Source organism: Macrotis lagotis, chromosome 4 (genome assembly GCF_037893015.1).
Source record: "Macrotis lagotis isolate mMagLag1 chromosome 4, bilby.v1.9.chrom.fasta, whole genome shotgun sequence".
In the NCBI taxonomy this organism is placed as follows: Eukaryota; Metazoa; Chordata; class Mammalia; order Peramelemorphia; family Peramelidae; genus Macrotis; species Macrotis lagotis.
In genome coordinates, this window is record NC_133661.1 from 168,964,428 (window position 1) to 168,978,294 (window position 13,867).

The 13,867-nt window shown below is 33.9% G+C and overlaps 1 protein-coding gene across 1 annotated transcript in view; it reads right to left on the reverse strand.

Moving 5' to 3' along the window:
• Positions 1-13,867, reverse strand: part of UNC13C (unc-13 homolog C) — a 386,872-nt gene that overhangs the window by 127,478 nt on the left and 245,527 nt on the right. Inside the window, exons 13-16 of the mRNA XM_074236225.1 lie at positions 11,394-11,520; positions 10,757-10,853; positions 9,751-9,894; positions 795-872 (exon numbers count right to left, since the gene is read on the reverse strand). Coding sequence (XP_074092326.1) covers positions 795-872; positions 9,751-9,894; positions 10,757-10,853; positions 11,394-11,520 — 446 coding nt within the window. The remainder of the gene's footprint in view (positions 1-794; positions 873-9,750; positions 9,895-10,756; positions 10,854-11,393; positions 11,521-13,867) is intronic.

Here is a 13,867-nt window from a genome sequence, read left to right on the forward strand (position 1 = left end):
TGACTTTCAATTATTTATACTCATCCTATTTTCTAAATCACCATAAAAAATCTTGAGATGATTGTCAGGAAATGACTATATTTGTGAGTATTTTAAATATTTTGGTGTTATATTTTTAATATCACCAAATGTTTCTCAGTATCCCTCTCCCTACCAAATCTGCAGGGATTTTGTGCTTACTGAGACCACTGAGAAAGAGTTGGACAATATCCTTTCTCAAGAGAAGGGGAATCAGAGTTCTTGAGGTGACAGAGAAGTGATAATTAATGCCTAGAAGAGTGGGGAGTCTTGGACCCAGAGTTGAGATTTTGTGATAACTGAGTAAAAATGATGTGATAACAAACTGTATAATCAGTGACATAGAGGAAATGATGGAAGGAAAATTCTATTGCCAGGCAGCATTTCTATCCTTTCTCTCTCCCACATGAATTAGAATTTCTAAGAGTGAGGCAAATCAGGAAAAGAGGATCAGGGGAAATAAATAAAAGGCAATAACATACAAACTTAAGAGGAGGGAACTCAAAATAGGAATCTTAGAACTTAGCAAACCTTGAAAAATTCCACAAATGTCAGCTGCTATCTTTATTGTTGTTATTCACACTCTTCCTCCCCCCACCCCATTCTTGGTTTGTATACTCCCAAGTGATAATCAAAGGAACAAATGAAAATACTTTGAAGGGAAAAGGGAGATGAGAAGGGTAGGAAAATTTTCCTATGTGCACATTTTTAGTTTTGTTTATTATTTTAAAAGAACAGGCAAAATGCTTTTGAAAAATGTTTATAGTTTTACTCACCACATTTTCTTTATCACAATAGGAACTGAAATCATTGGAGACAATTGCAGCATACTGGAGAAGAACTTTACAGATGGTCTGAAAAAGAACAAAGAATTTGGTTTATCTGCATAATTGAATATACTCTATATACATATAGTCCAAATAACTGCTATCTCATTGATATTTTCATTAAATCTCTTGGTTGGAAAGGACATTGAGAAATTATTTTATTTATCTCATTGCCTAAATAAGGGTTGTCATTAAAAGAAAATCAGTCTTGATTTTTTTAAGGGATCCCACCCAGACAAAAAGGTTTTGCACTCTTCTTCAGTGACCTGTTATTCCAAAGTGAAACAATCTCCTTTGTGAGTAAATCATAACTCACTTAAATTCCTCTTACTGCATGTATCTTAAGGAAACTTTTATTTTGTTAGTTCTCAGAGGAGAAGTGAACATCTGGCCATCATTCCTTATACAAAGACCTCTTAATACTTAACATTATTAAATCATCCTTCAACTCTTTGTTCAGAAAAGAACATCAGCTCCTTTGACTTTTCCTAATAAGTTCTATTTTTCCAACTATTAATTTTTTGCAGACTTCTTAATTCTTTCTCATGATGTTATATATCAGATACTAATTGGGGCTAAAGAATTACCATGTATGTTAAATCCTAAAGATACATATATTTCCTGGAATTGTACAAGAACCAATTTTATTGAGTAATGCCAATAGAATTCCAAAATTTTTTCTGCCAAGAATTTTACTTCAATAATTTTTGTAAATAAGTTGTTTCAAATTTTAAACTTATGTTTCCTACTTGAATTTTCAAATCATACTCTATCATCACCATGCTAATTTTCAATTCTTTACTCATTTACCACTCACTAATAAAGAAATGACTTAGAAAGAAAATAACAGTGATAGAGAAAAAGAGAGTAATTCTAGGCATTTATTTTCACATGTATTTGCTTCCTGGGCTCAAAATCTACCATAATAACAATCCAAGAAATTAACAAAATGTAAAATCTAAACTGAAAGGGGCTGTTTATTCTCTATTCACAAAGAGTAATGTGACTATTTCTATGGTTTATGGATTTTTAAAAGTCATATTGAGAACCTAGAACTGGATATAAAAATGCAGATAGAAAATCGCTTTGTGGAGAAACACAGAGGTTTTCAATAGCATGTTAATTCAGGTAGAAACTTGGTATTGTAAAGTATAAAATCTTATCAAGAAGTAGTCTAATAAATCCAGGAAAACAGATGGCTGGTGATACCAAAATATCTCACTAATGCTGCTGTTCAAACTTCACTTTAAGCATATTGCTGAAAATTATTATGGGATTTACCTATGGAGTTTGTTCCCAAATCACTATTTCATAATGAGATAGAAGGTTGTAGAAGTAATTTCATTATACCTCTCTTCACTGGAAAAAAAGGATAAACCATCCTATTTTTAAGAGCCTGTTGTAATTCTGTCATCAGAAGTAAGTGAAGCTTAATACTTGATCAACACAAAAATCTTCAGTGATGCAAAGCCTGTGGAAATGCTGGACGAATATCATCTTGACAACTCCATCTCATCTTTCTGGGATTTTATTTTTTTACTCCCCTTTACATACATCATTTTCTAGCTAAATTGATTTACTGATCCCTTGAACTCAAGAATTTCAAGATGCCTTGAACTTCTTCTGCTGCTTCCATGATGCTATTCTCTTACTGGCTACAAACACATTATTCACATCTCTTACAATCTCGACCACTCAAAATTCAGCTCATTTGCTACTTCTTGTCAGGTCTTTCTCTGTTCTATTTCCTCTCGGTCTCTCTGTCTCTCTGTCTTCCTCTCCCCCCCCCCCCCCCCCAGTCTATCTCTACCCCTTAAATTTTCATGTATTTACTTAAGAGTTTACTCATTTTAACTCAGTTATTAGTAGATAGAATGCAAGTAAAGCAGAGACAAACTTTAAATTTTATCTTTATTTCCTCTATGCTTAGCATCAACTTTGCTAGCAAGCACTGAATAAATTATTGTTAGACTGAATGATTAGGGAGGGAGAGAAAGAGAGTAAAAGCATCTTTTCTGTAAACCTCACTTTGATTTTATCTCCAGATGTACCCCCTAGTAATATCATAAAATGATTTCCGAATATGTAAACATATGCTGTTCTTAAGCATTCTTTGTTCTAGTTTTCCACAAGAATTATGGAGTAGAATTATATCTATCTTCACTCTCTCAAATACTTTTGCACTAGGGATATGAGTTAGTTTTTTTTTTATTTTTTTAAGTTTTAAAAATTGTTTAAAGCATTGTGATTAAATGACTTGCTCAAGGTCACACAGCTAGGTAATTATTAAGTATCTGAGGTGGGATTTGAATTCAAGTCATTCTCACTCCAGGGTCAGTGCTCTATCCACTGTGCCACCTAGCTGCCCTGATATAAATTAGTTTAGAAGGAAAGCCAAACTTCCCTAGTAAGTCTTACACTTATCAGCTTAATTATTTACTACCAAATAGTGATTAGATCAAAGACATTCCATCCTAAATATAAAATAGAAAGTAAATCCATTTATCCAAGCAAATAGTCAATAGAAATTGGAGGAGTAATATAGAATAGAATATACTGTTCCACCTTAGCTGCTTCAGTGGAGTTTCAGTCACAGGGTAAGGGGTAACGAGGAGTTTTCAATTTTTAGAACAGCATCTTTCGTCTGCTTTGGGTCAATAACATAGTAGAAGGAATGGACTGAGCATGGTGCTGACCACTACCTATAGCTATTCCATCTACTATTTTGTTATTTCAATAAGTGAGATAAGGTCTTTGGATCAGAGTCCAACTATTCAATCAGTTATATGAATAGAAAATTATTCTGTTAAGAGGACAATAGGACAGCATAAAATTGTCTCAATAATAGTAATAATGATGATGATACTGATATTTATTGAACTTTGCTGAGAGATTTTTTTTCTATTGCAGATGTAGAAATCCTTCTGAATGACTAGCACAGGTCTTGGAGTTGAGTGCTTATCTCTTATGTAATACATAGGCTTTCCTCTGTGCTTTAAACAATAGTGTTACTTTTTATGAAAGAATAAAACTGGCATAAAGACTTAACCTGTGATTTCATTGTTATAGAGAACTTCTGGATAAGAAAACTCCCTCTACCAATGTAGATTGGCCCTTTCTTAGGCAGAAAGAATAATTTGCCATTTCCTTCTCAAGTTCATTTTACAGATGAAGAAACTGAGGCAAATAGGATTAAATGACTGCCCAACTTCACATAACTAATAAGTGTCTTAAGGTCAAATTTTAACTCATATCCTTCTGACTTTAGGCCGAGAACTATACCCATTGTGCCACCCGTTGGTCTATGACATTATTTATTAATATATAGATAACCTATGTTAATGTGTATCTTTTGAAAATTGTGAAGACTTAAGATCAAATTCCAGTTTTGATGATAAGTAATTGTATATTATATATTATCCTTATACCCAGAGACTAAATTTTCTTTATTTTTTTATTTTTTATCTTCGTAGGGTTTTGCAAGGCAAATGGGGTTAAGTGGCTTGCCCAAGGCCACACAGCTAGGTAATTATTAAGTGTCTGAGACCAGATTTGAACCCAGGTACTCCTGACTCCAAGGCTGGTGCTTTATCCACTATACCACCTAGCCGCCCCCCCCCCCCCCAGAGACTAAATTTTCACAGGGATTAAATTCTTTATCTGCTGAGAGGTTGGGGAAAGGAAAAGGCATTCGAAGTTTGAAGATGGATTAAAAAAGTTCAGAAAAATTTTGGTGGTGAGTAGGAGTCAATTATTACTGTTGTTAAGTCATATTCTTTGTGAATCCATTAGAATTTTTCTTAGCAAAGATTGCTGTTTCCTTCACTAGTGCATCCTTAAACAAGAAGTTAAGTGACTTGCTCAGGATCCCATAGCTGGAAAGGGTCTGAGGCTATATTTAAACTTATGTCTTCCTGACTCCATGTCCATTGCTCTATCAACTCAGCCACCAGATGCCTTTGACGTAATTAGGGGGGTGTAAAAGAATTGCTTCCCATAGAGATGGATTATTTGAAATTTTGTAACATAAATTTGTGATGAATCCAGCCAGTATGATTTAATGAGCTTTGCTCGGTAGCTCATAAATAAGAGCAAAGCCAGTAGATGGAGAAACAGAAAGTTGAGGCATATTAATGCAATACTGGTAACAGCAAGAGACTTGAGAGAAGACATAGAGTTGAATTGGTTCTTCAAGATGGTAAAGGAAGGAGAATATAACCAATGGAGGGGCAATGACTTGAAAAAGACCTGAAGGGTCAAGGGATTGGAGGTCACATTGAAGATGAAAAATAGGATTTGATATTTTAAGGCAGAGGGAGAGGTGGAATGACAATAGATTGTGATCAGGTAAGGGGAATTTCAGAGTTCATGAACAGGGAAGTGGTACATTTATAGCTAATAGCAGTATTGAGACTAGAATCATCTCTGTGTTTAGCTGTGGTGGGGTAAAAGAATAGATCATGAGTAAGTTGAGAAACTGGGAGCCAAGGAGAAGCATTAAATGATATATTAAGTTCTCCTAATATGAAGACAGGAATTTAAGAGAGAAAGACTGTAAATCAGACCCTAAATACATTAAGGGAAAATGGGAAAAGTTCTGGAGGTTGGAATACAATAGCTACTAGAATTTTAATTGGGCTGTAGATATGAATTGAGTGAACCTCAAAGGAGGAGAGCTTATTGAGTAAGAGTGGAAAAGGGAAAGCCTAGTAAAGACAATGGAAAACATACAGTAGTCCAATACTTCTATCATATCTAGTGATTTGGGGGGTCAAGGTGGGGATTTGTAGAAATTGCAATCAGTGGTGGCAAGGATGGACAGGAACATTTAACCCTTACCAAGGAGCCTAGTTTCAGTGAAAGTCAGAAGAAAGCAAAGGAAAAAAAGATAAAAGCAAATTTAATATCTGGAACTGGCATTCTGGAAAGCACAGAGGAAGAGTTAAGTAGGCTCAGAGTCAGTCAGTAGGACAATTGTTTTGGAAGATATAGGAATGAGGAAACAGGCAATAGGGAACAAATAAAGTACAAGTATGGGATTTTGGATTAAGAAATCTGGGTTAAAATACTGGCTCTTCATTTTCCTGCTAGTATAATCAAGGGTAAATCATATTGTCTTTTTTGGATCTCAGTTTACAAAATGAATGGGGTTGGATGAGATGACACTTAAAGTCCCTTCCAACTTTAGTCAATCAATAAGTATTTATTAAGTGCTTATTATTTTCCAGGAACTGTAAGCACTGGAAATAGAGAAAATCAAATACAGAGTCTCTGTTCTTGAAGTTCTCATTGTAATAGGAGGCCCAAGAGAGAACATATTACATTCAAGATAAGGGGGAAAACTCCCTCAAAAGGCACAGAGTTAGAGTCAAGAAATAGAATGTTGGGTGTGGGGAATAGCCAGAAGGCCATCCATTCTGAAATTTATAATATGTAAAAGGAAAGAAATAACTTCTGCCATGTTGCCTTCTCTTTTTTTGACTGAGATGAAGTATGCCCATTTTCTCACTGTAGTTATTAAATACTGTATTCAGTATATATATGGAAATGATCTCAGATAAATGAATAGAAACTCTGCTTTAAGCAAAATAATTTTGGTACATAAGGCCTGAACACTATAGGTACACTTTCCTAATAAAATATCATTTAAAACCCTCTGGCCAATTCTACATAACTCATGGCCAGCCTCTTATATTGTGGTGATATTTAGGCACAATTATAATTACTTTGAAGAAATAATTCATATATATATATATATATATATATATATACATATATATTTATCTGGCCATGTCATTCCTCCTTTTAGAAATCTTCTATGGTTCTGGGACTATATCTTATCTGTATTTCACATGGAAGGCTTATCATAGTGGAATAAACCCAGAGGAGACTTATAAAACATTTACAGACCTGAATGTTGAATCTAGCAAAGTTAAACACTATACCAAATATATTATATAATAAAATGATATGATACCATATAGTATAATGTAATATAATATAATATAACATAACATGGAATAATGTAACTTTATTTGTTCAACTTTCAGAAATTTAAATCTGTTTCAATCAAGTGTAACTTATGTATATGGGACTGGTAAGTAACATTATTTTGCTATGTACTCTATATTTACTTATCTGTGAAGAAGTTTTATCCCTTTAGTAGAATGTAAGTTCTTAGAGGGCAGAGATCATCTCACTTATGGCCTTGAATTTCCAGTGTGGGCATAGTTCCTGATACTTAACAAATCTTTTTGTTGGATCAACTAACTTTCAGAACCTCAAAAATGAGAATGGGAAAGGACTTGAAGAAGAATCTAATAAATTCTCTGATTTTAACAGGTAAAGAAATTGGGGCCTGTTGAGGTCAGATTACTTGCCCAAGGTGACCAAGACTGCTGGTCCTTTAAAACCCAATTATTCTCCTGCACTAGTCAGAAGCACATGCACCTACAGCTTGAACCCAGTTCCTGATCAGGAGACTTACTTTCAGATTTTTTAGAATGATTCTTTCCCTTAGTGTTTATCTTGCAGAGCAAGTGGCACAAACATCTGTGTGTTATAAATCAGGGAGCATCTGCTGCCTAGAAAGCTCTTCCCAAGCTGCATCTAAATAAGTGCTTTGGAGCCATCCTCTAAGAACAGAGGAAGTAGGGTTCTCATTTTCCAGGCATTTAAAACTGATGGACAAAGGATTCCTTCTCAGATGAAAACTCCTTGAAAATTCTATGAGATCTCCCAGCCATTGGCTATCCCACTGAATAAAATTTTGTCACTGGAGTCAGGAAAATATAGATGAAAACTAAATTCCCAATACAATCCATTCACCATGTCAGTCTCTATGTCTAATGATTCCCAAATTTCTATAGGCTAGTGATAAACCACCTTTATATTCAAGACATTTAATTTCACAGTAGGACTATAAGGTAAATTGTATGAAAGTTATCATAATCCCTGTTTAGATTATCATAATCCCTGAGAATTAGAGAGATCTAGAGATTTGTCCAAGGTAATTTAGCTACCAAATTGATAGACTAGGGATGAGAATATAGCATTCATTGGTCTTTCCTCTGCATTATACTAGTTAAAAACTCAAGTTCCTCAATGTGCTCATCAAGATCTTCCATCATTTTATACCCATTTTAGCTCTTTAAACCTATTTTCCAATATGATATAATAAAATTGTCACTAGACAAGGAGTTAGGAAGTAACTAGGATCAATTCCACTTCTGAGTGACCTTGAACAATTCACTTAACTTCTCTTTAGGAGCCTCAGTCTCCTTATCTCTTAAGTGGGGATAATGATATCTGTTATATTGTTGCAAAGATTAGATAAATTAATGTTAGAAGGTTCTTTGTGTCCTTTTAAGTATATCAAACTATTGGCTGCATATTGTCCATGATACTCCCACTAGGGCCAGAAACAGATTAAAACTTATTTCCTGATTTTAAAATATTGATATATTAATTTTAGTATATATAAAAATATACATGTATTATATACATTTACACATGTGTATACATTTATACAGAAGTGTTGATTTATTAAAATGTTTATATATTTTAAGTGTTGATATATTAATTTTAACATATACACAAATATGTATTATATACATTTACACATGTGTAGCCTTTATACAAAAGTGCACATATATATATATATATATATATATATATATATATATATATATACACTCATACACACACACACACATATATATGTTTATATATGTGGTTTTCTAAGTCAAAATGCAGACTGCAGGGATCTTTATGTTCAGTTTAGTGGTATCATTTTCTGTTTCAATTTGACACTACTACTTTGAAGAACCAAGCACATTTTTGACATATCTGTGCCTTCTTGTGATAAAATACTATTTAAATATCAGGTCAGCTCCAGTGAGGCCAGTCCCATACATATTATGATCATTTCAATTTTTAATATCTTCATTCATTTTGTTTCTCTATCCTGGAGTAACTTTTCTCTTTTCTTTACTTTACAAACTGAATCATATTGAATCCTCAAAGCTTAAACAAATCCCATTTGGGCAATGAAGGCTTTAAAAGTTGGCAGTAATCTCCCTATTCTGTGCTTGTATTTTTATATCATTAATTTAAACAAAATTATCTATGAACCTTCCCCTGACATTATTTTGTGCATTTGTCTTGTTTTTCAATGCATTGTAAGTACTTTCAGGAGTTTACAAATGTCTTTGTGTGTGTGTGTGTGTGTGTGTGTGTGTGTGTGTGTGTGTGTGTGTGTGTGACTCCCACAGTGAAGAGCAAATTGCGAGCTGGATACAAACTTCAAAGGCCTAATTTACTTGATTTCACAAATAAGGAAACCGAAGGACAAACTCAATGACTTTCTTTCTTAGAAAAATTATATGGAGAGTAAAAAGAAAATTGAATAGACTGGGAGTTAGGAGACCTGTGTTCATGTCATGGTTCAATCACTTAGTTGTCTGTATGAGTTCAGAACTGCCAAATTATACAATTATAACAAAGCTAAGACTTTACCCCCAACTCCTCGTCCAACATTCTTTGCAGAACAGTACACGTCATGGTCCTAATAAAAATGTGTTGCACTGAGACAAAGATATTAAAATTTTCTTTATATGGAAAGTTGCATCTCTGAAAAATGTAGTTATTTACTATAATCACTTTAGAAATGTAAACATGAATAATTTTTAAATGACAAATAAATAGAACAGAAATATGCTTCTGTGAAGCACAGGGATAAAATTTAAGACAACAGAATTTGATAACTATAGTATGTGAAAGATATTGAAATCTGACTACTGCCTCAGATGCAGCCACATAACAGAATTCTTTGGGCAGCAGTCAATAAAATGAGGAAATTTCACAGATCTAGAAATGAGAAAGGGATTGACCATTTAAAATCTACCTTTGCAAATCTTCTCATTAAATGGGATAATGCTTCAGGATTAGGGCACTCCAATTTCTTGATAATCTCGAAGCTTTGATTAAGTTGTGCAAAGACATCTACCACAGAGCAAGAGAAGAGGGCATGGTCTGAGGTCTGTTGGAACTGAGAAAGGAGAAAAAAGAAACCAATCCAATGAGAGGGCATATTTGAGACAGTAGATTTATTATTATTTATTAATTGCTGAATCTCATATCATCCAGCTCCATCCCATAGTAATAAAATCTTTATTTCAAAGTAGTCAATCTCTTTCACCTGAATTTGCTGTGGGTCCAATAAAATAGGGTAGGAATTTGCTCCTTGAAATATCTTTTACCTGAATTGAGATATTGGTTACATATCATTTCATTACTTTTTGGACAGGGAGCTATGAAGGCCAGTGTTAAAAAAAAATCCTAGGATTTTTTCCAATGGTCATATATAAGCCAGAGGCATCTCATGGTCATATTATTTGCTCCAAATGAATTGAAAACATCTCTTATTTACATCTTGGGACCTCAGTCAAATTGTATGAGATTTCTAAGTTAACACAGGATTCTGGAATAAGATCTTGGTAACCCAGTGTTATCTTAAGCCTTAGTGTTTAACTCATATTAAGGCTAATGACCATGGAAATTATGGTACCTATATTCCAATTTATAGTCTTAGAGAATTATCTGGTTAAGGAATTGAGTGGTTAAAGCGATTTGCCCAAGATCACACAACCACTATGTGTTAGAGGCAAAGCCCCAATAAAAGTTTTTCTGACTCTGAAAATAACTTTCTATTTATTTTATCCCACTGTCTTGTGTTACTTACTTTTAAAATAATAGGGGAGGTACAAATGCATCACAAATCTCATTTAATTCTCCATTATTGGTAGAGGAATTTTCCTCCCTGGAACAACTCTGAATCAATCAAATCGCAGATCTATTTTAAAAAAGTTTTTCTTGACAATAACAATTTGAAGATAGAAAGTTAAACTCACTCCATCTTTTTTGTCTCGTCCTAGTGCACCATGAAGAAACTCCATTGACACATCTTCATTTTCATCAAGCCACTGAATGACAAAAGGCTCAAACCATCTTCAAAACAGAACAGAACAACTTCATTTAATGAACATTGTGGCCCACAAGGAAAAATTCATTTGTTCACAGTTAAAACTTTATGGCTGTTTCATTTTTTAAAGTATACTTTGAAAATGAGTATACTCAAAATACCACTTCCCCTGAGAAGGGTTTAATGGACTTTCTGGATGGTCTATTTATTAAAAATTACAAAGCAAGAACAAGGAAAAAATCTGATAATAAAAAGGACTTTATATATGCCTTCTCTAACTCCAGAAAAACCTAAATTCTAACTCTTTAAGAATTAAATTCATATTGTTAGCACTGTAAGCCAGTCTAATCATCACATTTAAATTAGACACATTCTAAACAAGAATGGAAAAGATAAAGCAGAAACAACTATGAAAGACAATCTAACAGTTGCTAATATTTGAATAGTTGAAATTTCTCCAATCACAAGACTGAGAAAGGAATGATAGTGCTGGAGAACTCAAATGAACTTGAGCTCTGAGTACTGTGAACAAGAACAAAACTTAGGGGTGAAAAATCACTACTTACAAAGAGTATTCAGGAACAGCATCCTTGAAGGCAGAGAGTTCTCGCACATATTCATTATAAAACCATTTTACTTTGAAATGCAAATTCATATAATCGGTACTCTTGCATAATCGTTGCTTTTCATGTTCTATAACAGATAAAATCAAACATTTAATAAAGTTTGGGTTGCAAATAATGCTTCTATGTCACAATCTCTGTCTATCACTGCCTCCTTAAACAGATTTTCAAAAGAAACAAACCCATATATTTGATATAAGAACAAGATAAATTATTAAAGAACAGAACCAAAGTATATGCAAAATGTTGAAATGATGTGAAGGTAAGGCACAGTTACTGTTGATGAGCCATAACTCAAAACTCAAATACTTCAGTCTCTAAAACATGTTGGCCGTGAAGGGTGATAGGAGTAAAAAAAAAAAGCAATAATACTCTAAGCCCTGGGCTTCCAGGTTTGTGTGTCTTTTGCCTGGTACAAAATATCTTGGTACACAGCACATTAGACAAGAGTTAAATGTATAATCATGAATAAAACATGAACCAACCTAGAAGCCATAATCACTTATAGAAATTGGAGATGGGAATAAGTAGGCTGTACTTATCAAGTGAGTTATTTAATACCTAAACACTATGGTAGTTTAAAAGAAATCTATTTAACTCTTAAGCCACACTATTTCTCTTTCTCACCTAGGCTAAGCCAAAAATATCTCACACTATAAAAAATTTTAAATTGTTATTACTGTTAATTCTAGTTTCTACCATCTGAAATACTTTTTTTAAGATGCCCCCAAAATAAATCAGCTTAAAAAGGTATACTTTAGAAAGAAAAAAAGAAATGCTATTGGGGATATTGATAAAGTATGTTGGTGGGTTACACAGACCTCTCAATACAACTTCTATACTTCCTCTGGCCATAAAGCTATGCTGTTTCTACCATCAAGGCAGCCCATACCAGGTTCTTGGGCTGAAGCATAAATGTCACTAAGAAATTCTGATGTTCTTCATGAGATTGTATTTAGTAAATAGAAATCCTAAAATGTTTTCTTGAGGAAATACAGACAAACAAAAATTTCACAATCTAATTTTTAGTTTCTTAGATATGCAAGTAGCCTCTAACTTCTTGAGGATAAGGAGTGACATTTTTGACTTTGCATTCCAAGTACTAGACATTCCAAGCACTAGACAGATGGAATGTCCCCATCAATCTGTTGGCTGTCCAGTTGTCCTGATCTGACTGGTCACTGGACCCAGATGATTCCAAAGGAGAAAGTGAAACTGGTAACTTTGCACAGCACAGTCTCACTTAAATCCAATTCACTTGCATGTCATGATATCACTTCCCTGATGCCGTAATCTTCTTCAAGAACGAAGAACAAACAACAATGGCTTGCCTAGCTTCCTTTCAGTCTTTGTCCAAACACTAGTTTGGTAGAAGACTTGGGCGCAAATCAAGTCTCAGACACAAGCAATATGATCCTTAACCTCTATTTGTTTTAGTTTTATCAACTGTAATATGGGGATAACACAATTATTATGAAGATTAAGTAAGAAAATATTTGTTTATAAAAAAATTTAGACTGACCTATAATAGGAGCTATATAAATCTTCATTTCTCCTTTTTTTTCCTGCCAGAGGATTTTCTTGGTCTTACTCACCATTAGTGCCAACCCTGAGAGATCATTTCCCACTTACAATGTACATAGCTTGTAATTGCTTACATGCTCCCCCCCCCCCCCAGTCTCCCATTCCCTGTAAGCATTTTAAAGATGTGATTATTTATTTATTTATTAGTTTTTGCAAGACAATGGGGCTAAATGGCTTGCCCAAGGCCACACAGCTAGGTAATTATTAAGTGTCTGAGGCCTGATTTGAGCTCAGGTACTGCTGACTCCAGGTCCAGTGCTCTATCCATTGTGACACCTAGCCACCCCAAGATGTGATTATATTTGTTCTTTGTATTCCCATTACCCCACCAGGTGCCTTTCCCATAGTAAAAGTTAAATAAATGCTTGTTTATTGACTGAATTAAATCCTTGCTTTTTCTATATGGACTTGGTCATTGGTCCACAAGAATTAAAGCCTAGAAACAACAATAATACAGCTATTTCCTTCTATATTGGGAGGGTTAGAAGTGTAATGTCCCCATGATCTGGAAAATCTGCATAAGATTATATGACCCTCCCTTTATAACAGAAAAGAAGCCTGAACTGTTATGGTTTTAAAAGATAAAATATATAGGTATTATGCAGTAATATCTATATATTTTGCATTTCTTAGTTTGTAAACTTTTTCTGTCACTGGTCTTTGTGTGTTATATGCAGCTTCTGCAGCACTCCCCCAAAATTCTCATACAATTTCTTATGACAACCCACATTATATCAAGGGGGAAAGTCATGATGTGAAAAGGATAACAATAGTTCATGGAATTTGAAGATAGTGGCTATTAGTCTTTTTTTTATATTACTGGACTCTTTGGC